This window comes from Manacus candei, unplaced genomic scaffold (genome assembly GCF_025592945.1).
Source record: "Manacus candei isolate 608988 ecotype Guabito, Panama unplaced genomic scaffold, ASM2559294v1 h1tg000023l, whole genome shotgun sequence".
In the NCBI taxonomy this organism is placed as follows: Eukaryota; Metazoa; Chordata; class Aves; order Passeriformes; family Pipridae; genus Manacus; species Manacus candei.
Window position 1 is genome coordinate 18,566,379 of NW_026138071.1, and position 27,897 is coordinate 18,594,275.

The 27,897-nt window shown below is 43.5% G+C and overlaps 1 protein-coding gene across 4 annotated transcripts in view; it reads right to left on the bottom strand.

Annotated features, from left to right (window-relative positions):
* The window catches only part of PLEKHM3 (pleckstrin homology domain containing M3), an 84,383-nt gene that overhangs the window by 48,297 nt on the left and 8,189 nt on the right, over positions 1-27,897 (bottom strand). For 3 of the 4 annotated variants that reach the window (XM_051786850.1, XM_051786849.1, XM_051786851.1), the window contains 3 exons: positions 24,742-25,602; positions 14,783-15,718; positions 2,728-2,873 (listed from right to left, as the gene is read on the bottom strand). In XM_051786850.1, coding sequence (XP_051642810.1) covers positions 2,728-2,873; positions 14,783-15,718; positions 24,742-25,345 — 1,686 coding nt within the window. In that variant the 5' untranslated portion in view covers positions 25,346-25,602. Of the gene's footprint in view, positions 1-2,727; positions 2,874-14,782; positions 15,719-24,741; positions 25,603-26,381; positions 26,475-27,897 lie in introns of those variants that run through there. The other variant, XM_051786852.1, reaches the window with a different exon arrangement.

The window sequence follows — 27,897 nt, forward strand, 5'->3', positions numbered from 1 at the left end:
TGCAGGACCTCTTCGGGATGTGCCACAAGTGTGGCCAGGGGCAAGTCCCTCACTGCAGAAACTCTACTTTCAGGCATTGTTGTGCTACCTGCAAGGAGCAGGGTTATGTGTATAGGAGAAGCTCTGTTGTTTATCTTCATTTGGGATGTTGCTGCATGCTGGCCAATTATGGGAGGTGAAATGCTGACAAATTAAGTGTCTTTTAAAAATAAGCCAAAAGAAAATTATTACTATTAAGATCATCTCAAGGAAGTGAGACAAGATATCTATCTTTGCCAAATCATAGAATCATAGAAGGGGGGGGTTGGAAGGGACCTTAAGGATTATCTAGTTCCAACCCCACTGCCATGGGCAAGGGCACCTTCCACCACAACAGATTACTCAGAGCCCCATCCAGCCTGGTCTTGAACATCTCCAGGGATATGGAGTACATCCCCTCTGGGCAACCTGTGCCAGTGCCTCATCACCCTCACAGTAAGAGTTTCTTCCTAATATCTAATCTAAATCTACCTTCCTTCATCTTAAGGCCAATCTCCCTTATCCTGTCACCCCTGGCCCTTTGTGAAAAGTCCTTCCCCAACTCTCTTGTAGGCTTTTTTATGTACTAGAAGGTCTCCCTAAAGCCTTCCTTTCTCCAGGCTGAACAATCCCAACTCTCTCAGTCTGTCTTCACAGGAGAGGTGCCCCAGCCCTCAGATTATCTTTTTGGCCTCCCTGGCCCTGCTCCAATAGGTTCACACCTTTCTTGTGTTGGGGGCCAGCTCTGGAGCCGGACAACAACTGGGAGCTGGACACAGTACTCCCTCCAGGTGGGGTCTCATGATAGTAAGTTCTTCTCTAGTCTTGATCCATTCTCTGCCCAGCTTCTACTTGTGCCTGGAATTGCACATTTGATCAATACACTACTAAGGAATTATGTAGTTTCATTACAACTGTTAAGTACAGCAGCCAGAACTAAGTTGAAATAAACACCAAACCTTATCTCTGAATGGAGAGAGGAGATGCAGATGTGAAAGTGCAGGCAAATATATACTCTATCTCAGAAAAGCAACACTTAATTCCCAGGGAGGTATAGTATGGATGGAAATAAAAGCACATGTATGTAGAACTGAAGAGAATGGGGAAAACCCTAAGAGAAACTACTTGTTATTTAAATGCTCTATGTGGATGGGATGGAGTTGAGGAGATCCAACCAGCAATCTCAACTTAGTTGTCACACTGCCACCACAGCAGATTATATCCTCTTAACTTTCCCACCCTGTCTTAATTTCTGTTCTAATAGTTGGGGATGCTGTAGCATTTTGCCACAAAGACTGGTAAAGTATCTGCACAGAATTTGTTTGTCTTCCCAAGCTACCTCGGATCTGTTCTGTCTGTCTACAAAAAGTATTATAGTGAGATGACAGTAGATTAAGTTTTTAATGAATGTTTAATCTTGAAAGTCCCATTTTCTTTTGTGCTTCAGCTGCCTATATAAAGACCACAGGAAACAGAGCACAGAGCACAGTTTTTACCCTGCAGGTTTAGAAAAAAACCAGTTAATTTTCTTGGCAGTATTAATGACAGTTTGACGTGAGGTCTGCGCCTTACCATCTACTAGCCCCTTATCAGGGCTACCTATACTACCATGGGCTAGCAAGTTTAGTCCTTGGTAAAAGCATCCAAAGAAAGAACTTTTAAATATTTATTCCTAACTTCTAGGCATGGGAGGGCTTTTTGTCTCCACACATAGCAGCTTTGTAACTGAAGAATCTTACATTTCACAGCGCAAAACTGTCATTTTCCTGATGGCAGGCTCTGGCTACCTTTTAATAATCTCCCTGTCTGACAAATTTTCTTCAAGAGAGACCTGCTTTTCCTCTAATAGGGCATTTACTGGTTATTTTTTCCTTTTCAAATAGCACATAATAATAATATTTGCAGACACAAAACATCAAACAACCTCTCCTAACAGTGGCTGCTAGGTCTGCAGCTCTAGCATGGTCTGGATTCCTTATGAATTTGTTATTCTTTCAGCATATACTGCCTAAGATGGCAAAACAACACTGCTACTGTGTTTGCTGGCATAGTGCTTTGAGGTATGTAATCAGTTGCCCCTATCTAGCAATCAGCCACTGAGGCAGCAGCAAATAGCATATTACAAAAGTTTTAGAAAAGCTCTTGTGTGGCAAGTGAACAACTGTAGAATTTTCTCCTTATGTTACTTTTGTCTGTCTGGTCCAACCGAGTGCTACAGCAATGTCCTCCTAGTGTCCTCGAAATGTTCCTGCCAGGAGACAGGGCATACTGCACCCCCCAAACACTGTGTGTGGGCATTTCCACAATTTAGCATCCACCACTAAGCGGTGCCAATCCTTAGCCCCTGGTGCTCATGGAACAGGTACTCCTCAAGGGCCCCAATAACTGCAAAGATTAGGACTAAAAGAGAGGCTGCAGTGTGCTACCTCTCCCTGTCTCTTGAACAACTAGGTAAGCAATGATGAAAAAGATGCCACCAAGAAAGAGGAGCATGGCTACTCCTGTGGAGGAACACCTTAGGCCTGGCTAAGGAAACTGTGATTAAAACATCTGTCTTGCTGAGAGAGTGTGGCTCATTCTGACAAGAGGGACAAAGAAGACAGTATTAGCAGTCAATGCCTGTAACCTCCAGGCTGCTGAAATGTCTATGTTTCTATCTAAAGAGCAATTCAGTTCACTTGCTAGCAAACCAACCTGCAGGGAGATTACCTTGTACTTGGAAGTGTCCCAGTTATGAACCAGCCGTGCAGGGATGAGGAAGCTGTCATCCACGTGGCAGGTGCTGCAGTAGTACCATCCACTGTAGCTGCACACCTTGGCTTTTCCATTGGACAAACCTATGGAGCGCTGACAGCCTAGAGAAGAGAGAAGGAGAAAAGTCTGGGTTTGTACATCATGCCAGAGGTACACACTCGGGATGGAGTCAGAAAAGTAATTATTCCTTCATCTGAGACCCTTTTAAAATTTCATTTATTTTACCAATGAGATATTTCTCATTCCCTAAAAAATAAAGGAATTCTTAAACTAGTGCTGAAAAAGCACACACTAACTAACTTGGGCATCTTGACAAAGAGTTCAGACGGCAGTCAAAGGATACTTATCAATTCTTAAGAAACAAAGGCACAAGACTTACTTTGAGACACTAGGCATTTAAAAGCCATAGCCATCTGAAAGTCATGCCCTGAAGCGTAGATAGAAAACAGCAGACCACAGAAGTATTATGAGCTTGCTCCAGAGAGCTCCCATTTTCCCCACAACAGAATGGGCCGGCACTGCCTGCCTGGAGGAGTGCAAGCCAGCTCCTGCTGACAGCCAGGGGGGATGCTGACTTGGCAGGTAGGATTCAGCCACACAATTAGCACAGCCAAGGCAAACCACAGTCAAACCATGAATAATAACTGTGAGCAGCAGTCACATTGAGAATGAGTAGTTCTTGACTAGCAGCAGTGACACAGCTCAGTTTCCAGCAGGGTTTTTTTTTCCGTACGATTGGATTACCCTGTGTCTTACAAGGTCTGAGGTCTGCCTGTACTTTTTTCACAGCTGGATCCCTTGCCTCTTCCCATGCCCTCTTGTGTGGAGTCCCTGGGGTAAAACAATGTATTCAAAAGCTGCTGCTTTAGTTGGAAAGAACTAATGCAGAGTTCTCCTTCACCTGACCACCTGTTTTCACAAAACACATAAAAACTGAATGTGCTTGACACCTCTGTCTTTCAATAGTGACTAAAACGAGCCAACAGGTTCAATTAATATTAGAGTGGATGGTTAAAGACAGACACATTAAACAATCTGCTCAGGAAGTGAGGCTAAAACTGTTTGAGTAAGATAAAAGATGTCTGTGGTTGTTAACAACACCTCTTTGATACACCACATGTAACGGTATTTTTGCTTTTCCTTCAAATGCCAGTGTTCCCATATTACATTTACAGCTACAGCCACAGCTCTAGAGCTCTGCTGCAGCAAGTGCTGTATGCTCAGATGGTCTCTGCTGCAGCTGGTTAGAAATGATGATTAGCAGAATCCTTGTACATCACTTTTATAGAAAAAGTATTAGTTAAACAGAATTTTTCAGGTAGAAGTCAACTGACAACTGCTTTTGTCAATATAACTGATTTAGTGTAATTATGTAACTTGTCCCATTGAAGGCATCTTTTCTCCCCAGTAGAAGTTACCCTGATTTGAGGAAAGATTGCAGCTCAGATACTCGAGACAAACATCCAACTCCTCCTTCCTCACATCAACCGATGTTACCATGCCCCCTCTGCTCTAATCAAAATAATCAAAATAATCTGACCAATACAATTAGCTCACTTCCTCCTCTTCCACACTCCAGAGCCATTTGGCCACTGATTCTCTGCAATATGCACTATCAAGTGAATCAGTGTGGGACATGTCCTGTGCTCATCTCTCTCTTCCCCTCACCCTTTTTTTTTTTTTGAAGTGAAGATATGCAGTTTCTTGAAAAAGGCAAATATATAAACAGGTCAGTTGATGAAAGAGATAATTATGTTAAATGTCTCCTCCTTTACCCTTCATAAGACCAGAGCATAAGTATAAACATGTATCTTAAGTGGCATAACTCAACACACATAATGCAAACATGTGATCTCAGCTAATAATCAAACAGAAAACACAAACATTATATTAAAGTAAACTATTATCATTGTAGAAATGCTTTTTTGTATGGTGATTAGCAGCACTTTTTGCAAAGCACTATTTTAGGGCAGAAAGAATGCAAGTATCACTTTTATAAGGGTAAAGTAAATTCAAGTAATTCAGGAGCGTGTTACTAAAAAAAAGATGACCTCTGACTGTGGCTTGGGATCAGAACTTAGAAGCCGACAACTTCATATTTTCCTCAGTGCAAAACATGCGATTTCCTATTTTTTCTGTCACATTCTTTTCTTTTTTTAAAAAAAAAAAGTAGTTTCCTCAGTGGTCAGTTAAGAGTTTCCACGCAGTCCTGCTCCACTATGCTGTTATGAAGTCAGCTGGCACACCTGTTAGTAAGCCCAGTATCAATACTATGTAGTACATATAGAACTATTTTTTTTCATGTTTTTAAATGCATTTATACATAGAGGTGAAGGTTTTGAACAGTTGATGAGACATGAAATACCAGTTCTGTTTGTCTGACTCCAGACTCATCTGACTAGTAGCCCTGGAAGATGCTTGCAGAAGATATTCAAACTGTTGCTAAGGAGCCCATGTTTTTTAAAGCACAACAGAGGTAAATCTTGCCCCTCTGTAAAGGAAACATTCCCCTTTCCCAAACTAAACGGGAACAAGTCCTCAGAGAGGGTGTTTGTGTTAGCAATATCTCAGTACAGCGTGTTCTTCTGCATCAGCCTTGCTAAAAGAAGTGAAGGGTTTGAATCTTTCTCCTTACTAGCTGCCTCTGAATTCCCTATCACCAAAAAACACTGAAGCATCTGCCTGTATATATCAAATAGCTCCAACCTGAGCTTTCCTTACATACAGCCATTACCTCACCTTGGATGAAACAGAGACTACTAAATGACATGAATTTTCTAGCTCAGTGTGTTTGGACCAGCTAGGAAGTACTAGTGGTAAAGCTGTGTCTGAATGCAAATGAAGTCTCCCACCTCAATGTCATTGAAACCTTTATACACATTCCCCACTAGCCAACACTTATTTGTCTGGGTATGAGGATGGATTTTACCTATCACTGTGCACCCTCTGAGACTCCACAAGCTGACAGCTTGTCTCAATGCCCTAACTCCTATGTGTTGGACTGAAGGCAAGAATAAACCAAAGTTCAATTTGAATTGCCAACATCCTAAACTAAAACAATTGCAGTTGAGAAGTCACCATTTTAAGGCCTAATTTCTTGCAGTCTCTTAGAGCCAGCAACTCATTCCAGTCCATGGAGAGAGTTTTCTCAGGAGAGGAATGACAAAGCAGAGAAGTGCTGGGGGCGAGGAGGGCTTTCTCTCCTCCTCCCTATGTCCAGCCCATAAGAACTGAAAGAAGGTCTCTGGGGTAGGAGGGTCTCAACCAGCAATCTGGGACGCCCTTCATCTTCAGGAAGGGTAGTTCTATGAAGAGGACAAAGTGGAAGAAATTCTTACCTAAGCAGCACACATTGCTTTCTCCCTCGTTACAGCCCTTTCCTGAGCCCACATTTGTTTCCTCGCTCCTCAGAAACACAATTTTTACACAGAGTGTTTCTCATTCCTCTTCATACCCTCAAGAAATCTTATTCTGCAAAGCTACATACAGTTGTATGATTGGGGTTTTTTTAGATGAGAATGTGGCACTGGCACTCATCTTACATTTTCCCCTACCTTACAAGCTTTGCTATTTGAAAATCACCATCTTTTCCATTCCTATCTGCTGTGATTCATAATGATGGCTATTTCTACAACCCTTTCAAATCAAGTTATCAAAGCACTGATTTTCTTTGAAGTTATGCAGTTCAAAGTGATGTAGTGTGACAAACATATTTCTGTGGCATAGACCACTTACAGTACTTTGTTTTTTTAAGATGGAAAAAACCAGAGCAAGAATGAGAGAAAAGGAAGAGGAAGAAGGAATATCTATTGCCCTTGGGAATCCTGCATCTGGACAGTCAGGTACATAAACTGACATCATGTTTACCAGAAGCAAAGCTAGTACTGATTCCTGGCTTTAAACTCTTGAGCAGCTCTCCCAACAGGATAATCAGAAGTAGCTGATCATCTCAGAGATCAGTAACACAATACAACAAATAGTTTAGGGTTTGAGAAGGGACCATGTTTACAGAGGAAACACTTATTTGCCTATATAACTAAAGAAAGCACCTTCCACAGGATGGGGGGGGGAAAGCAGCACAGCTTTCACCAAGCATCTCTCACCTATTCCTAATGCTCACACAGAATATTATCTACATAACACCTGTACAAAGGTCTGGCAAACCCTGAGTCTAATGCAAAGAGAATACCACAATATTTACTGGTACCCAAAATCATCCCTACATAAAGGATGTTATAGAGCAAGCTATAGAGGGAAGAAGTGTAGTTTTTGGTATATTGTTAGCAAAGTGAGGGAAAGAGTAATTCCAAACCTTTTATCACAGAAAATATAACAAAACAGCCTTGGAATCAAGGAAAGAAAATAGGGGTTAGGAAAAATAACAGCAAGAAAGTGCTGTTGGACACAGATGAACCTCTTTCAACAACACGTCTGTGAGCAGAGCAGGAGTATTAATATCAAGAGGCTCATGTCCAAGTGAGAAGACTTCAGGAAGAAAGTAGTACAGAAGATGAGGTTAAAAAATTATAACAAGACTCTCTCCTTGACTTAAGGTGGTGGTCTATTATGGAGGAGGAATCCAAGACACTTGAATATAATTCCTCTTCTGTGAAGCGCAGGAAACAACTTCTGCCACTTTCAGGGTGTTGCATATTCTTGTGGTCAGAAGACAGAAATACAACCACTCTTTTTATCCAGATACCTTTTTCTTAAATCTTTTAGTAAGTAAAGACTGCAGTAGCTCCACAATGAAACAGAGAAACTGGAAGATCAAATTAGAATCAAGTACACAACTGTTTTCCTTATTCAATAAAGTTCCTTGCTCGGTATCAGGAAAAAGCAAGTCCCTTGTGATTGTGTGCTATAATTAAATCTGTGACAGATTAGCTTAGAAGCTAATTCATTTAGAAACAACATACAATATGAAGAAAAGAAAATGACCCACAGACTTCAAAAGGCTTTCAGCTTGATAAAGGCATAAAGCAAACTAAGCAGAAGGAGCACAGCAACAAATTTTCAGTGTTAGATCAGACATACAACATTGCTCTATCTGCTCAGCACAAACAGAAGGTGAGAATTATTTCTGTTGCTTGCCTTGTGTTTCTGTGCTTCTATTCCAATTCACTCCACCATGGGAAAACTCAGATTCCCAAGGAAGACACACTAACAATCCAGCTTAGTTCTCCCTCATGTCTACCCATGTTTGAATTTTCATTACCCTTTGTCCTTTTTCAAACCATTACTTTCTTTCTAAAGCAATTTTATTTCTAAAGAAATAACTAAAAACTTATAAACCTCCAAGCAATGTCTGACACTTTACTCCACTTGCCTATATTGTTTTTGTGAGCTTCTTACAAACTTTAAAAGACAACAAAGCCTGAACGGATAAAAGTTGGAAATTTTTCTGTGTTGAAACCATGTGGGTTTGACCCTATCAAGTTATAATTACATAAACAACATATAAACCCCATATTATTAGGAATGTACAAATCCCACTTTAATTGTAAACCAGATCAGCTTCTCCAGAAATAAGGAAGGGTTCACTAGTCTGCAACTCCCAGACTCATTTTTTTTTAAAAAATTGACTCCAAAGGATGGACCAACCATTCCAAGTCAGTGAAACTTTGACTGCTAGCTGTAGCTCGGAACTAAGTGCTAAAATAACAGACCTCCCGACTTCATTAGTGCCATTTGAAGATACAATGCATAGCCCTGTCTTTCCTGTCTTCCACATTCCAGCTCAGCTGACTTCGCATACCCAGCGTAGGCTTGGTGGCTACGGGCTCCAGTCTTCACTGGGGAGACTGGCCACTCCAGAGTGACCCATCCCACCCTGCTAGAGGTGTCTCACAGGCACACTGCCTCAGAGCACCTCGCCAAGGCAGATGAGATTAATTGTTCCCCAGGCACCCAGGCTTTCTTCCAATCAGCAAAGATTGGATTAGTGCAGACATCCAATATTTAGACGGCTGGGGGCAGGTGAAGTAAACAACACCCTTTACATCAGTCACGCTGAACACACAGAGCTGTGACTTTTGCTAAGAAGATGAACAATCAAGAAAAAAAATCACTGTTGGAAACAAGGTGATAGCACATATGTGTGCATACACAACATTCTGCATGTCTGTATTTTCCTTTCTAGAAGACAGCATACAAGCATGCTGTAGGTTACACAGCTAAATTCTGCCTTCCCAATAAAACTAATAGAAGTTAAGCCTGCAAATGTAACACCAAAAAAAACCCCTAAAAGTCAAAGTGTAGGCTTGCACTTCACGTATATAAGTCAAGAACATTTCATCAATAAATGAGGACTAAAAATCCTAGCTGTGTGTCACATGGCAGCAACAAAATTATACATTTGGACACTAGCTTCCTATTTGGTTGGATTTCTCCAATTGAATTTCACCAGGATTTTACTTTTACCGTTAGTGTCAAATTCTGAGAAGGGCCAAAACTACATTCTTCTCAGAGAACTTGCTCTGAGAAAATTACAAACAGCTATGAAGACATGCTTCACACATAGTTAAAGTTTGTGACTCTTTTAACACATGACCAGTTTACATTCTCCTGCTGCAGGCTTCCAAATCCTTTTTCTGCATTCCTAGGACAACAGCAGAGGAAGAATACTATACACCTCAAGCTAATTTGGTATGCTTTCCCCCATGCCCTTATAGGATCATTCTCTGCAGTGTCTGGTGCCTTGCTGAGATTCTGAAGTGCTGCCTGACAGAAGTTAATGGGAGCTACCATGGAATGACTTATTGGCAGGATTCAGTAATTCACCAGCTCTTTAGTCAGAAATGGGAACTGAACACACTCTCTGGGCCAGCTCTTGAAGTCTGCTTGCCAGATAGGAGTAAGGAGCTAATGTGACCATAATTAATAATGGTATTCCCATTCCTACAGTTGATTACACTCATGCTTGATTCTATATACTGAGAAGGTAGACCAGGGAACAGAGCAAAGTGCAGGCCAGTCTTTCGTGTGATCAGATCCTCAGCTGTGGCCAGGTCATTTAGCAAAAAGAGTCTCTACCTAACGCAGTATTCATTTCTGCTCCACAGTTAGTTTGAAGGCCACTTACCCCTGCACCACTCACTCGTTTACTTATACTGAAAGCTACTCGGTTTGCCAAGTTTCATTTATTTGATACAGCACTCACATACCTAGAAACAGCAGCTCTGTTTCTGTTTGAACACACAACTGGTTTTGTATCTCCTTGTAACACAAGGAACAACTGCACAGGAAGTATGGTTATGCATTTTTGCCGATGCTATTTTGGCTGAATTTCTTCTTGGTCGCTTGTCACTACCACAGCACTACCTTGGGCATGTGAACTATTCAGATTTACACAGCAAACGTATGTGTCAGAGACTACAGACATTGGAGAAGGCCAGACAGAGAACCTAAACCCTTCCCACCAGTTACACTCTGGTTGGTTCTGCAATTTCTTCTACATTGCCCCTGATTCGATCCACAGGTAATAGTTTTGCCAATAATACACTGCTTTGGCACCTGACAGAAGGGGGGGAGCCCTGCCAACACACAAACAAATGTCCTAGTTCTACAGCAGTGGACCCTCAAGCAGACATTTTCTTCCTTCTGTACGTGTCCCTCAAGGCTGCACATCTGTATGGATGCTCTGATGCCAAGCAAATGCACAGTGCACATTCCAGGTTTTTTCCCAGAGCAGTATGTTTTTTTCTGCTCAGTTGGTTCTGGCTACCAAAGAATGAGTTTAGAAATACCACTGTTAGCAGTGGAAGTTATACTTTTGAATGAATTGAAACAGGGCCTGAAAGTCACATACAAGACTGGAAGACTGTGGTCTTAAGTGAAGATACTTCACTTTAGACAATAAAACTTTTACAGTGTGAAACACATTCTTAAGGGATTTTACAGAGTCTCAAATACAGGGAAGGCAAAAAGCTGCTGAAGCCTTGGAACAAAGAGATCAATTGAAATGAAACCAAGCACAAAACAAATATAGCACTTAGAAAAGGCACCATCCTAAAAGCCCTGGACAGGTGAGAACAACTGTTATTTGGGACTGAAAATGTGACAACAGTGCTGACAGCCTTCCAAAGGACCTTATGGTATTTTATTATTGTGATACATTTTCTAAGATTTGTCCTCTAGTATTTTTATTTCAGTGACGTGTAACAAATAAGTGGGTGTGATGACAGTTCACAAAGTATTTCCTAAATTCAAGGATGTTTCTCAACTATCTGTATTTGAGAAGTTTCAACTATATGGCTTTTTGAGAAGTTGAACAAAGTCAATGTTGCACCTGGCTATTTTGGCTATTTTTTTTTTTGAAATCACACTTGCTGGCTTTGCAAGCTACTAGGAAAATACTTTCTTTTCATTGAAAGGAAAAAAAAAATTACTTTTACTGCAGTGGGGGCTGATTTCAAAATAATGGCATGAGCTAGAGTAGAGGCTGCATGAGCTGAGCATGTTGCACTGGACTGTCCCCCAACCACACACATTATCACAGCACTAGATGCAGAATGACTGCTTGAAAGACAACAGCTTTACACCTGCTGCTCCATTTGACAGGGCTGCAAGCTCAGGAAGTAGCCCATTTACTAACCTTGGCTTCTCTGCACCTAGTGTTCAGCTCAGCCAGGCAAGTCAGTGGAGCTCTAATAGCAGTATTTATCCTTTTGGCAACTGCAGAGACATGGAGAAAGCAGGGAGGAAAAGACAGAAGGCACCCCAGAAGAAGAGCAAGGAAAGCCACACAGACAAATAAAAGGGTGCAGAGCACATTTTGAAGAAGGTAGAAATTCCCATATCCATTAGGACTTGCTGTCTAAGTAAAAAGAGTTCATGGAAGACACAACCAACTTCTCTGCAAAAAGTGTTTGTTTTAATAAAGGACAGGGAGAAAAAAAAAAGGTGAAACAAGAGAGACATCTAAAGAACAAGAGCTATGCAAAAACAGCAGGCAAAGGGCAGAGGCCATTTGTCTTCCCCATCTATGGAAAAGTGAAGGCACATGACAAAGAAATAGAGACCTCCAGGAGAGTTCCTCCAGGAGAAATGCCTACCTTTTCCCAGAAGCCCATAGATGGCCTAACAGGGAGACAGGATAGCCACTGAAGTACTCACAAGCAGCTACTGCTCTTTACAAGATGCTGCATGTGCCGAAGACATGCTTTCATGGAAGCTTCCTGATCCCAAATTCAGGATAACAGTTCAGGGATTTCTCTTAATCCAGGTGAAATAAAGATATCAAAAATAATAAATTCCCCCCCAACAAATCATCCTAACATGATGTATGTCTCTCATTTCCTACACAACAAAGAACAAATCATAAAACCTGATATTTATGAGTTTGGACTTGCAAGCAACTTTCACTTCATATCCCTTTGAAGATGAGGGGTAGGTCCTTTCAAAGTCTCACCTGAGTAGATCAATGCTCTCAGCTGCTACTCTTGCTCAGAGCCCCAGACACTTCCCACAGGAACGCTGCTGTATTCCAGCGTCAGGGCAAGATCAAGCCCGCAGTTATATGAACATGCAAAGGACAAAGGACACTGCCATTGAAGTGCCAAAAGTTAACTGCATATTCCAAAATGTATTGCTGTGCCAAACCAAAAATATAAGTAATGGCTGCAAATGTAAAAGCATTTATAAACAACCGGTCTCTCCACTGTTAATCAGTGGCCTATTCGTTCATTTTTTGAGAAATAATGCCCTGCTGATCAAGCAAAAGAACACTTTTTTCAAGCTGCCCTTCTGACTCCAGTGTATCAACAGTTTGTCCCCCCTGCCCCACGACTACATCTGACACCACCGCCCCGGCTTATATCACAAGTTGAAAAGTGCTAGTCAGACTCCAAGATAAACTTGTCAATAGCGAGGCACAGACATTCACATTCTTCCCTACCTGCTTGTCAGCTGTTTGTCTGGGAGCAATTCCTTGAAAAGCTTTTACTGAGGGAGAAAAGGAAAGGGAGATGCAGAGAGCATTTCAAACAGAAAAAAAAAAACAGGGAGGGGAACCCCACAAAGACTGCAAAGAAAAAATAAATTAAAAAAAGCCTGTCCCCATCAGGTCCTTCTAGCAACCTTCTTTATCAGAGGTTCATTGTCAATCAATTAGCCAAGGCAGCAGGGGTCTGTAGGAAGGGGGGTAGCTCGAGAGACAATGGTCTGCCCTGTTGTATTACTATTTAATCACTTTTCCTAAATAAATAAAGCAGCCCAGAGGTGCTGTCATGTCAAGGGAATGTATAACAAAAAACCCCTTCATTTTTCATTGGTCATTACTTTTCCTTCCCTCCCACCCCTGCAGGACTAGAGAGGGTTATTACTGTAGCCTTAAGTTCCATCTTTGTGTTGCTTGCCTTTGATTCCCACTCGGACCTTGCCACTTTCTGGCACTAATTTGTCAGGCTGAACAAAGGAGGGATTTGTACCTCCTGTAAGGTCTCAATTAGGAAAGGCTTCTGCTGTATTATGTGCCATTGGGACAGGACACAAAGACGGTAATTACAGGAATTTGCACTAAATGGCTGAAGAATTCACAGCAAAACTTTTCTTCCTCCCCCCTCCTCATCTTTATCCAAGCTTACCCCTCCCAGCAGCCCTGGGGAAAACTGGTCTCGGTGCCTGCAAGCTGTAATTACCACCAGCAGGCCCCTTGGGTTAAACAGCAGCCCAAGCCGGGAACGGTGCAAAAATGTTCACTTGAAACTCTCCTGGACCTCTGTCAGAGAATGAAGCAAAATTTAAAAAATTTTCCTCTACTGAGCTTTGAATTAAAAGAAATTAAGAGAAAGGAATATACTGTTTACTGTCACCTGGGACACTACCTTAAAATGAGGCAGTTAATTCTGCTGTCTTCTTGAGTTTCACAAAGCTGTCTCTTGGGTAACACACTGGGCTGGACCTATCTTGGGGATACTTATTCGAGTCATTCCCAGAGTCTCCCTGCAGTTTTCACTCTCACAACTATCCTTAAAGTTAAGACATGACCATTGCCCAGTAGTGTTCAGGTAATCAAGAGTTAGCACAGGACCCAGGCACCTTCAGTTTCAGCAGGAGTTTGGCACATGAATACTCCTAGAAAAAACTGACATAAAGTCATGCAAATGTGGCCAAGAACAGACTTGAATTCAGGCAGAAGCCCAACTACTGTGACCAAATCAATAACTGCAATGAGGTTGAGGTCAACCTTCAGGATGCTCTGGCTGCCAGGTGGGTGCCATGCACTGTAGAGAGATGAGCAGGAACGTGACCTGCTGGGGACTACCAGAGGGATGAACCCAGCTGCACCCACAGCCAGTTCTGAGGGCAGTCGAGTATGTTTGGAGCTCAGCCAGCAGGTCCTGGGCTCACCCAGACATCCCCAGAGTCACGTGTGGTTCCAGAGCAACAGGAGACCCCCAGCCCAGAGCAGAGTGGGGAGGAGGCAGGACCCTCACAGCTCCCATATCACAAGAGAAAAACCCTCCAAAAGACCTGTTTCTAATAGAGTGGACAATTTTGAAGGGAGTGTAACTAAAGCGAGTCAAAGACTATAGTTTAGGCATAAGGTGCCCAAATTTGCTCCACACAGGTGCTCTTGCTAAAGTAAAATGACAATGAGTTGCAATCACACAGGTCCTCTCTATTTTCGCTTCATTCCCAAACTGCATAAAATCATGATCTTGCCTAGGACTAGAGTCAGATGACAAATTTACAGTGACTCTGGACCACCTTTACAGTGTCCTGAATCAAGAAAACAGCTCAGCCACCCTGCAAGGCAGCCCTGGCCCATGTAGTGCTTTATGCGCAGCATCTAACTTTTCACTATTAGTCATCAAAAGCAGATGAACCTCTAAATATCCCATAGGTTTTGATCCACATTTTACAGAGAGCAAAGAAAGGCTAACTATGGCCACAGTGAGAGGCAGGGAACAGCTGTGTGCTGCTAGAACATATAAATGCTCTTTCAAGTGATTTTCTTTTCCTGCAGAAGGGGAGTAGGTGCAGATGCTGCAGCCTGGTTGCTTACCTGCACACTTGAAGCTCTGAACAGTGAGCCCTCTCTCTAGAGACAGCGTGGTCAGGATGCTGAGGAAGCTGGTGGTCACAGACTGGCGCTTGCTCTTTCTAAGGTCACTTCCCAAGGGCCGATCTCCAGGTTTGTTCCTAAGTGTGACCTGTGGGTTCTGAGTCAAACTTCTAGTAGCATTGGCTGCTGCTTTCAATGCCTCCATCCACTCCTGGGCCCTCTGACGAGTCTCTGCACGCAGGCGCAGGACATCCTGAGGGAAAATGACCTGAAAGCAAGAGTCACAGTCATCCTGAGTATCCGTCTGCACCGACAGGCACACATCGACATTGTAGCTCAGCAGAGGATCTTCATCAAGCCTACCGGGTTGGAATGCCATGAGATAAGACCTGTTCAAGACAAAAGTAAATGCCTTCCAGTTATTCTGGACAGTTAACCTGTAAAGAGTCCCTGATTTGAGAATATTTTGATACTCTTTAGTGTTTTCAGTCAAATTCATGGACAGGAAGAGCTCCATAGGCTTCTCTAATAATCCATTGGTTTGAGAAAGGTCACTGTTATTTTCAGGCTTTGGCATATTCTCCAGTTTCTCCTGCTGTCTGGTGAAAGCAGGCACGGAAGTATGCACTGCTTCCCAGAGTTTCTGTCCCCAGTCCAGTGTCTCCCACGAGGACTCTGCCTTCAGCTGTAGCTGTGAGCTGTCTGACAGGACAGTGTCCACCACCTTGGTTTCAATGCCACCAGTAACAGTGACCCTTTGAAAACGCATGAGTGGATACACGGTGGGAAGAGTCTGGTTGCCACTGCTGTCCAAGCAATACAGGTACAGTTTGTATGGGGAGAGCTCAGCGTAACAGGTTTGCCAGTAGCTGTCATTGTCTCTTCTAACTTCTAAGTATCCCTTCTTCAGGAGATTTGGGAACACTGGCTTGTGTTCTGGAAGAAACAAAATGAGAACATTACCATTAATTATTTTTTTAATTGTCTCAAATTGATACATCATCCTGGCTTATACACCTCTCCTACCTATACAAGGCACATCTGAGGATAGGATCACAGATTCAGCCTTCATCTAATAGGTTATAATTATCAAACACAAGCACTAACTCTACATTTGAGCCAAAGATAATACAGCACTTTTTTACCCAGAGGTACCAAAACACTCTACAAAAAGGGAACAGAGAAACATAAGGAAAGAGAAGCAAAGCCATTTTCCTGAGATTATCCAGGAGAATAGTAACAGAGCAACAAAACACTGCAAGTCTCCCAGAGCCTAGTCCAGAAGTGGACAATACTATCAAGTAATCTATTGCCAGATAAAATAGATTTCGACAGTGAGAAACACATACAAATTACAACACCTTACCCTCTCTTTCTGCTACTTCCCAGCCTCAACTTCATGTTTTCACACATACCTCCTCTGCCTCCCCACCTGTTCCAGCCAGCACAGGGGGGAGGGGAATAGCAGTATCTGGCCAGCACCTCTCTGCTGCTGCCTCCTTCTCACATCTTTCCCCTGCTCCAGCATGGGTCCTCTCCAGGAGCTGTGGTAGCTGCAGTCCTTCATATTAAACCTGCTCCTGCACAAGTTCTCCATGGCCACAGCTCCTTCAGGAAATCTCCACATTCTCCAGCATGGGGTCCCACATGGGGCTGCAGGGAGATCCTACTCCACAATGATCTCCCCAGGGGCTGCAGCACCTTCTCTTCCTCTGACCCTCAGCTACTCCTCACTTCACTGTGCAGTCCTCTGCCCTTTCTGAGATGCACACAGCCAGAATGACCCCACCTGTGGCTGATGGGCACAGCTGTGTGGTGGGGCTGCTGGAACCACCTGGAACAACCCCATTGCCAGCACCTGGGTACAACTCCTGGCACCCAGATTGACCCAGGTCACAGGGAATGGAGAACTGTGTCCAACATAGCAGTTTGTTACCACATTTCAGCACGACCTGGGACCAGAACATTTCGCACAGCTCTGTTTACTTCTGGGGAGCTTTGCTGATTTATGAGAATCAGGCTCAGGAGCAGCAGAAAGGACCAAAAATGAAAAGTGAGAGGGTGCCCAGACAGACTAAAACACATACACCTGAGCATCTCAACATTTCAGGTGTTTTGGAGCAGACTCTTTCACAAACCCCAGTCCAAGGCAAAGTCAAGGGGAATTTTCTTCATCACCAGAAAACCAGCCATACCCAAAGTCACTCCAGGCACTAAAGTGATACAAATTTAAAGGACTTATCTAAAGCATTTCTGAGTTTTAAAAAAAGGTTTCCATGTAAAATTTGTTCCAATCTGATTTGCACCATCAGCCACCATAGATGCAAAGATCATATTAACCTTGGGCTGGACATGGCCCTATGCAATTTTTTATAGTCCCTGTATAAATTCAGTGGCATTCATTGTTATGTCATACGAACTATAGCACTTGGCACCCCAAAACAACCTAGGCTTGAGGAAAAAATTCTTGCTCCTATCTGAGTTCTACTTCACCTTTCCAGTAAGTGTGATGGGTCTTGACTTACAAACAGTGGCAGAATTAGCAGACACAGATAGAGGTTTCTGCCTCCTGTTGTCCATCTCCCTTGGAGACTGCTATTCCAGACACAAGAGAAAGGTAGCAACCTGGAAACAGCTCCTCACCCACTTCCCAGCATAATTACATCACAACAAAATCAGCATCAATTGACCTTAACACACAGCATTACAAACTGCAAGATACAGGAGCTCTTTCCCTCGAGGTTTTTGCCTTGGGGCTGACAGCTTTTGCAAGAGGGATAGGGCAGACAGCTGGAGGCATAAAACATTTTCAGCATCTCAGCTTAACCAGTTACACTAATGTTAACAGGCTACGCTTTAACCAGCTTTAGACATGATAACCTCAGAGTACACCAAGGATGTCCTCAACACACAGCTATGAGAACAGAAGCATCTAGACCTGATGAAGCTTGGAAACAAAGAGCCAAAAACAAGACTACATAGAAACTACCGCACCCCCATCTGTACTGGACTTCCCAGGTATTATGGCCAAGATTGCTGGCCAAGCTGCTCTCACCACTGCTGGCTAATGGGTGTGTCTGTTTACTCTCCAGGGCACAAGCAGAGTCAGGGAGTATGAGTATTTGAGGGACCTAGTTACTGTCCAGGGGTTTCTGATACCAACTGGTGAGAAAGCAGAACTTATACTAAGGAGATACTCCCACCCGTGGTTGAATGCAATGCTACAGCTGATTGTGTGTTTTGTCCATGGGCAGAAGGAGGATTCAGAACAGCAACAGTGTAAAAGCTTCTTGTAGCTCTTCAATGGAAACCAACTTTAAGCATTTATAAGGATTAAGTACACAAGTTTCAGTTAAATTTATTGAACATATATGAAAATTAATTGTTTGATATACTTGATGTGAGTATGCAAACCTCATGTGGGTTAAAAAAAGGAAGAAGGATGCTACTTCCCACCCACACAAACTAAAAGGATGCACTTAGGTTTTGCCTTGCCAGCTCAGCCTCAGCTTCCCCACTCACCCATACACTCAGAATGGAGCCTGCTTTTAACACCATGCTCAAAGCACTCCATCTACAAAGATTTCCTGCAGATGTGGCTAAAACCACAACAACAATTTAAAAAATTGCTACTTTGGCACTAGGTCTAAAAAGGTGAGTATAACTATACCTTGCAAACCAATAAACTACGTGAGAGTATTTCAGCTAAATATGAAAACTGAAAGCCTAATCTATAACTCAAAATGGCAGTGAAAAAGCACACTTTGATAGCCCAAATGGATAGATACACATGCACATGCACAAACTAAAAGAGAACCAATTTTGTTCACTGTACATCTCTGGCCCTGACATTCATTAGTATTTCTGCGCTAACTCAAAAGCCATTAATTTCTCTGAAACCCACACTAATCCCTTTGTAGTGCAGATAATGGGCAGCCATTCTAGAGTCATCTTCCCTTTCTATTAATCCAATCAGAGAGGCAGCGCTTCTGCAGCTCCAACTGCAATCTCTCTCGCTTCCATCAAGTACAGATGACAGTTCAAGCTTCTCCATAATAAGACAACTCGTAACCTTCCCCCAGCCACCCCTCCTTCATCTGCACACAGGTTTGCTTGTCTTTTGTTGAGTTAGAGAAAGGCTATCTCTCCCTGCCTTTCACAGAAGCACCCCCCCCCTCCCTCCTTCACCCCACTCCTTCCCTTCAAGCTCCCATGAATTGGCTCCAATGGCTCTTGCTCTAACTGGGACAGAACCAGCAGCCAACTTGATTAACATTCAAATGCCTCACATTGTTTAGGTCAGGGCAATAGATGCTGGCAGAGACACGTTGAATCCATCTGCCACACATATACACACACCTTTATCTCCCTGACTTGCCTTTATCTCCCAGTGTGCCAGATAATACCTTTCCATTCAGAGAGCAAATGGTACCATTTCTCCATCCACCTTCCAAACAGAAACTACATCTCTTTTCCTCCTTACAGACAAGGAGAGTAAATTGAGGAAGAGTGAAAAAAGGCAAATAATCACAGAAAATGGCCATGCCTGAGCCATTTGGAGTTATAATTTCAAGGGAAGAGGGGGAAGAAGGCAGAGGAAAACAAAGAGAGACTTGGCAGCTGGGGACAGGCCAGTAATTTCCTCAGCATCTCTCTTCCCCCCAGGAACTGCCCACTACTCCTGGCTAGGAACCCCACACCTAGCACACAACTACCCCTCTTCACACTCGGGGCAGCTGGTGCAACCAGCAGCACTGGAGAGGGAGCCCAAATGTTGTCTCAGCAAGTCCAGAAGATATGTGCTCCTGAACAACTGACTGCACTTGCATCTCTGTTGGCATGGCAGGAAAACTTGTCCTGTTTCCCACCACCAAAGCATTTCTGATGACAGATGAAGTAACTTGGAAAAGAGCAGAAGCTCCCTAGTCTCTGGGGAGTTTGTCTCTTGAGGTGGCACTCCTCTCTGAATTCTCTAATGCTAAGTGAGTGATGGGCATAACTTACAGAGTTTTTGTCAATAGTCCCCCCCCCCCTCTGATTTTCACAAAACTTAGCAGAATGCTCTCAGATTGGGTTGGGCTAGTCCCCTGTTTGCTGGGGTTTGCTAGATCAGGAACAAACTGTGCCTCAGCCAGTATGACTCAGATCCGCAATGTCCACTATTTTCCTACTTAAAAAACAGTCTTTTCTTCCCACCTATTTTCCCACCTGGCTCTGCAGATATGTATCTTTCAGGCAGGTTTATATGATTCTACTTGGTCCTGAAATAATGGCATTGACATTTAGCCACAGATTTCCGGCAGATGGCTGTTCTGGAACCAAATCTGGCATCTTCTCTCAATGACACCTCTTTTCAGGGGACTACTACAGAAGTGGGACTTATAACTAGGTAGTGGTTTGCATTAATCTATATAAAGTAACAGCATCACTCCCCACCAGAAGGCCATTCACTCTTTTTCATCTTCCCTAGGCTTAAAGAAAGCAAAACCTGCTTTGAAAATGTTGATCTTGCAAAAACTCTTCATTTTATATTTATGTATTGTCAGAGAGGTTGGTTTAGCTGTTCACCAAAAATAAGCTTCTCACTGAATAAATTCCTTAAACAGGTGGATAAAGAACCCAAACAAAATACTCTTTACGTCTTGCCCTTCAGGTGTGGCATTGTATGACAAGCATAAGAGAAACTCTGATGAAGTCTACAGGATCCCTGCTGCCCCACCACTCCATCCAACTGCTTTTGCTCCTCAGCAGTAAGCTGAACACTTGTATAGTGCTTGCTGAGGAGACCACCAGCACCCTGTGCATACTGACACAGTGCCTGCACCAGCGGGGCAGTGGAGAAGGAGGCTGGATTCAGTCAAAGTGCAAGACCAATGCAGAAAGGACTCAACTCTAGCAGAGATAGAAGTATAATGAGTTGAAAGAGATGGTTACCTACTATCAGCTAGAAGATACATGAAACAGCAGCACTTGCAAAAGAAGTGAGAACATAAAATGAAGATGGGTTTGCTGATTTTTTTATAAATCACTCAATTCAGCTTTAAAAGGAGGATAGGATAAAGTGACTGTCAAAGCTACGAAAACAGGGTCAGTTCACATTAGGAAAGTCAGCTGACACCACTAAGGGAATTATAGCAACTAACCTGAAAATTCAGTTATGAAAGTCATCACATCATCACTGGAAGCAATCAGCACTGCCCCAGGAGATGAAAACTCTGTTCATTAGCTTTATGGAGTGTTGTAACTCCCGAGCAAAAATCTCCAAGAAGAATAAACCTTCCAACCAGAACAGCTTCACCACCTAACTCATCAGTGCTGTTTACTGTAATCCTCCTGCACTATGAATTTATCCACTGTATGGGAACCTCTCCCATTGCCTCCCACCACACTCCCCTCTCCATCACTGCACACTCCTACAGCCTCCCAGGCAAGGGAGTGGAGTAGGTCACATTTCCCTCCACTCAAGGCAGCTGCCCAGCCCAGCTGCTGCTGCTGCTCTGTCAGCCCCCATGGCCCTTCCAGCTCAGAGGGTGCTCAAGTCCAAGGAGTAATCAGCAGTGAGCCTGCAGTTAAGCTCTTTGAGAGCGTCCAAAGGAGAGCAACAAGGGCCTTGAGGGGAAGCCGGATGAGGAGAGGCTGAGGGCACTTGGTCTGCTCAACCTGGAGAAGAGGAGATGGAGGGGAGACCTCACTGCAGTTACAACTTCCTTGTGAGGGGAAGAGGAGAGGCAGGCACTGATCTCTTCTCTGTGGTGACCAGAAACAGGACCCGAGGGAATGGTCTGAAGTTGTGTCAGAGGAGGCTTAGATCCGATATTAGAAAAAGGTTCTTCACCCAGAGGGTGGTTGGGCACTGGAACAGGCTCTCCAGGAAGTTGTCACAGCACCAAACCTGACAGAGTTCAAGAAGCATTTGGACAGTGCTCTCAGGCTCATGGTGTGATTCTTGGGGACAGTCCTGTACAGAGCTAAGAGCTGGACTTGATGATCCTTGTGGGTCCCTTCCAACTCAGCATATTCTGTGATTCTGTGAAGTGATGCCCACCTCAATTTATCCAGGGATGTTAGTGGGGAAGTACCATCCAGCAGATGAGCTGAAGTCAGGTGATCTAAATTACACTCCCATTTGATCTTGGGCGAAGCACTCACCTATCTTTGTCCCTGCTCACACTCCTTATCCTTACTGTGTGGTGTATTTAAGCTGTAATCTCCTGGGAGAAGGGACTGTCTCTTGCTGGATGCACAGAACTTATGGCACTTATGGACCCCTGCAGTGAAGGGCATCCAACTCGCATTCTATTTTAAACAACATTTTTGCCTCTTTAAGTCTTGAAAGGTCCCAAATCTCTGCAGTACAGCTACCCTTTCTTGACTACCTTTTAATGCTGAAAATAAATTGGCCACGGGGGGGGGAAACACCAGTTCTCCAACAGGCTTGATACCTCTGGGATTATTTCCAAGTGGTTTGAGGCTTACTGCTCTCCAGAGGGGAAGGTGCAGAAGTGTTATTTCTGCACATCTGCCTCTCAGATGGCAGCACCATTATCTTCTGCACAACACCACAGTCCTATAATGTTCTGCCATCCCAGTGACAATTAATGGCCTATTTTTCTGCCCTGGCTATGTAGCTTCTTACCTACCGCAGACAAAGGACAGTGCTACAGGGGTGTTTTGCAAACTCACGAAAAAAATTAGGCTTCAGAAACTTCCCTGGCAGATGGGTTAGGAGCTAGGCTTTACCCAGCCATCATGGGAAGGGAAGCATTAAGGTTGTATGTCACACCTCTGGTATTTCACATCACTCAGGATCTCTGGCTGTCTCCATCTGTGCAGCAGCTCCTGTACCTGCCACATCTCCCCTTTCCAGTCAGCTGTCTTTGCAGCTCCTCCCTGAGCGGGACAACAACAGTGGCTGCTGCTCTGTGACCCAGCACCACAAACCTGCTCATCACACTCATATCTGTCACTAAATACTGTGTGAGTTGATGTCACAGGCACAGAGCGAGTACCAGTCACCACTTCTGCTTGAAGGTGAGGATATCTGGCAAACAAACAAAGCTTCATAAAGTCTTGTGTGGTTGCCAGAGTTGCAGCGCTGTAAAATGACCCCTCAGAACTCAAGGATCACCCCCAGTCCCCAACCTGTGAATCAGTGATGCACTGCTCATGAATGCAGATTTAGATGTCTTACCTCTACACAAACACACTAGAAAAGTATGTAATACGTAAAAGAGCTGTATGAAGAGGGGCCCAAGCCTCTCATAATATCCCCTGCACAAACTCTGAGTACAAGATCATACCTCGGACTCGATGATCTTAGAGGTCTCTTCCACTCTAAATTACTCTATGATTCTACAAAAAAGCAAGCAGCAGGAACAGATAAGCTCATAATAACAGATATACTATGAAGATAAGGAAAAAAAAGTGAAAAGTTAATCTATGCAGCAACTGGGACAGCCTTGGAGGACTGGGAGACCTCTGCAGGTTCCAGAGGGAAGTCCTTTACTGCAGTGGGGACTGACAGGACTGGCTGAAGCCGCTCTCAGTATCTCATAGCATTCATTTAATTTGGATTAAAGCCCTGGAAAGGGATGTCTCCACAGGCTGCAGTGACTATGACCCCTTCAACCACCACAGCAGGTTTTAGCCAACTTCAAAATACAGTTTTTGGTCTATTCTGGAGAACAATTACTAGTCACATATATACATATCTGCAAAACCTACTTTCTTGCTTTTGTGTTTCTCTTTTCAGCTCAGCTCACAGTAGCAAAAACTTTATGGCAGCCTCTCTTGTAAATACAGAGGGAAGAAATAGCATGGCTACCTTGTAAAACCTGCACAGGAGCTGAACAGGTAAAGAAAACAGGTTAAAAGACTGCATCTTCAGAGCACAGAAGCTCTCCTACGTGTTTGTGTACTTAGGTACACTTATATATGCACACATCTCCCCAAACACAAACATTTAGGTACTTGCTTTTCATGCTTCAAAATAGCTGATTTGTCTGGAAAACCTAACACAAAAAGCTTGTTTTAACCCTAAACAGATCACCTATTCATAACTGGAGTCATTCCACCATATGCGTACATGCACAATTTCAAAACCCCACAGAGTTTTAAATTCCTTTGCTAAGCCCTGCCTTTATTTAGATTATAAAAATCTTTGTGGCACTAGCTGCTTTTCTTCTCCACAAGTGCCTAGTCCACTTCTGGCATCTACAAAATAAATCGTGGAGATGGAAACACTGGGTGAGCATTTCCGAAGCTCTGAGCACACCCTCTTTCAGTGCAGTGCTTGAGAGGAAAAGGAAAAAATATCACTTGCTGAAACACGGCTTCACACAACCCACTGGAGACCTGCCTCAACCTGATAACAACCCTTCCCTACCCCACACAAAGCTAGCAGGGATGCCTTAATATTGACAACAACAAATCGTGTGCTTGAGTTGCTGTTAATTGTTTATGGACTGAACAATCATCATTTCCTAAAGAAAGAGAGTAGAGATTTCAAGCCTCACAGTAAAGCTCTGTGAGGCCACTCTTTATGAAAACTGCTCTTGTTTGGATTTGCCATTCTCCCAATAGCTTTAGCATTCAAAATTATTTTTAGTTTGGGAAGACCAGGTAAGAAAATTATCAGAAATACATAACAATAAATCATTTTCCTCAGTCAAACTGAACAAAATAGAAGAAAAAAGTAAAACAAGCTTAGTTTTTCATACCATGAGAGGATCAGAAGTCAAGATTAGTTTAAAAACTGATTCTTAGGCAGGCAAAAAGACAGAGCCACATCAAAGACAAAAGAGCCATACTGATTTCTTTCCTTCTGAGAGTTACCTAAAAGTTGCTTCTTGGGTATTTTGTTTGTGTTTTTTAAGATGGAGGTCCTCTTTCAAGACAAATCTTAAAAACAAATAGGAAATTGCTCATATCAGCAGAAACAATAAAGCACTGGCACAAACCTGTGTTTCCTTGGATGTCCTCTCCCTTGGTTAACGCCAGGTAAGAGAGCAGAGTGCAGTTATTGTCCTGACCGGGTGCAGGCGGCTGCTGCAGGGACGTGCCTGTGAAGACCACTCCCCACTTCACATGGCTGATATCGGAGCGTGACCTGTTGTGTCCTGGTTTGAACCTGGAGGCTTCCTCGTTCTGTACCAGGATGTCATTCACTGAGCGAGGCCTGTCCCTCCTCCGCTGGCAGATCCTGAAGATGTTAAAAGCTGTGGTCTCCCCTTCCCCTGCCCAAGCAAGGTTGTCAGCAGTTGTTCCCCTCTGCACCACGTGTTGGTCTTTGGCAGGAAATGCTGTCTGAGCTTTGGTTTCCAAGAGGCCATTTTTGCAGTGATCCCAGATGAGGCTACTTTTGGCTAAGGAGGCGACATTCCTCAGATTCCTGCTCTCTGTTATATGATCAAATACCTCGTGCCCAACCAGCTCAGGGACCTCCTGCACACCATACACCTCAGAGGGCTGCACAATCTTTTCAAGCTTAGTATCAAAACCGTTGAAAAAGTCTTCAGTCACTTCCAAGGCAGGGCTGATGTCATCAACTTCGAGAGCCTCCATATCCTGTGCTGCCGGTGGGCCCGAGGCGCTGTGATGCGTTAAAAGGATACCACATCAATATCGAGAGAAAGAGCTGCTTCACATCTGTCCTTGGCACTGCATTAACTTGGAGGTGGTGGGGCAAATACAATCACCAACCACAGTCCGTGGTGGTAGGAAGTAACCAAATCAACCTGTCTTCAGATGAAAGACCAACATCCACTAATCAAATGGGCTACGGCCTCTCTATGAATTAAACTCATAGCGATGAAGAGTACCTGTAAAACAAAGCAAAACATCACATCAGTAAGGGACTTTTCTCAGATAAATATGTTTAATCACATCACTCCCTTGACAGTCACAGTCCCCTTCATTTAACTTCCTCTTACAACTGGCACCAACCTTATTGTGTACAAAGAAACCCTTTGTGGTTTCTGTTGTTCACTGTGTGTGAATTCTGTGTATAATCGCTTCTGGAACTGGAACCTGCAGAGAGCAGGATGGGGCACCAGATGACAGGAGACCAAAGTGATACTATTTATTAGCCAAGCTTTACAAAGCTGCATTGAGAGGCAGTACTGAATAAAATCACAAATGCAGCCACCTAGGGAATGCTTCACACAGTTTCCCTTGGGGTTCTAGAAAAAGTTAGGAAATTAAGTGCTACTAAAATAGGCCAACTAGCCTCAAATAGTTTGCCTTTTGTCCTAGATTGCTTGCACTACCAATTTTAGGAGACCAAGATGAGTTTTACAGCAGCTACTTTCCCTACCTGTCTGCATTTCCCTACCTGTCTGTGATATTTGCCAAAAAATCAATTCTATGAGGATGCTGCAGAGCACTGCACATAGTTTTTCTTAGAACATCACTGGGAAGCTAAGTGAAACTATGTGGCAACCTAAGTCTCAAAAAGACTAACAGCAAAACAAAATATACCATATCCTGCACTATTGCAAATCCACAGATCTTTACTTTCAAGCTGTTGACTCACTGGGCAAAACCTAAGAACAGCAAGGAGCTTTAAGACTAGAACTATTGCACAGCTGCACTGACCCACCTGAGCTCACACCTGTGAGGAGGAAGGATGGGGGGGGTCCATTTCCTGTTGTGCAATAAGGGGGTGTCTCATTGCTGACTTCTTGTCACACCAAGCCTGCTGCCTTCTAACCTCTCCCTCTCGAAGCTCCATCCACAGTGCTGTGGGAAGTGCATTGTAGGGATGTTTAAACTGAGGTAACCTGTCAAATATCTGCAAGTCCTTCAGACCTGGAGACTGGGCATTTGTGCTAAAAGGAAAACAGCCCTCACATCTGCCAGGACAAACCACAGTACCCAGAGCCTGCACATGTAGCCTAAAGTCAGAGTTTTGACCACATCAGCTCAACTCCTAGAAGCAGCAAAGCTACATTAACTTAGAGCTCTGCCTACATTAATACACTCTTAACAGAACTAATTAGCCAGGCTGGGCTGATAATTAGCAGCTCATTAGCTTGTGAACGCTGCTGAAGTGCTACCAGGACCCATGAAGATTTACACCCAGCAGGAAAAAACATCTATTAAAGAGCATCAAACACAGATAATACTTCTATTTAAGGTTGTGGGTTTTTTTTAATCCAGAATAGTCTATTAGCCCAAACTCTATAAGGAAACCTGTTTAAATAGGCACCCTATCCTGTAGCAAGCCAGAGGAAGGAGGCCAGCAGCCCCCCAAGAAGGGGGCACAGAATCCTGTAGCAGAAACCAACCCCCCATCCCAAATCTCCTCCTGGCTTCCTCCCATCCCTGCTTCTGTTGTGGCCAGCCATGACACAGCTGTGCTCAAAAGCAGCAGCTCACCCTCTCTCCTAACAGATCTGCAGTTCAGACTACGATCTCCAGAAAGACACTCCAAGTAAAGAACTTTCAAAAGCAACTACTAATCACATACACAACTCTGGAAATGTCAAGCCTTTACACTGAGATCTTTCTCCCCTTAGCTCTTTGCAAGGATTCACTTAGGCTCATAGTGAACCAGGACTAGGATCAGCTTCAACAAGTAAAAGTAGAGTAAGACTCTGAAGGTAGAGCCAAAACCACAACCATAGGGCTGAGCAATACAGATCTGGATTTATTTCAAATGAGAACACTATGGGAACAGACTTTTTGCAAAGCTGTGCAACTGTGCCAGTTGACAGCAGCAGGAAATAAAGTCATCCTGGGCACATCTGCACCATCAGCTTAATGCAGTATGGAGCTCACTCTTGAAGCTCATTCCTGCCAGCAGCCTCAGAACAGTGTTCTGCTCCCTGGTACAACAGAGCTCCAGGAACAGGCTAAGTTCAGTGTCACATGAGACCTTCTGGAGCAGCAATCACTCCAGAAGGGCTTGTGACATGCCATAGAAGCATTCCAGTGGTAGTAGATACCATGTTGCTCTGTTCTTTATTTTAAATCATTAGGAAAGGTGGAAAGCAAGGGTGAAAAATGACACTTACATTTAACAGGTTCATTTATAAATGCTGGAAGCTTCAAGTGGCTGCATGTTTCTCTGGATCCTGTGAGACTGAAGCTATCCAGCAGCCAAGTATGGTGAT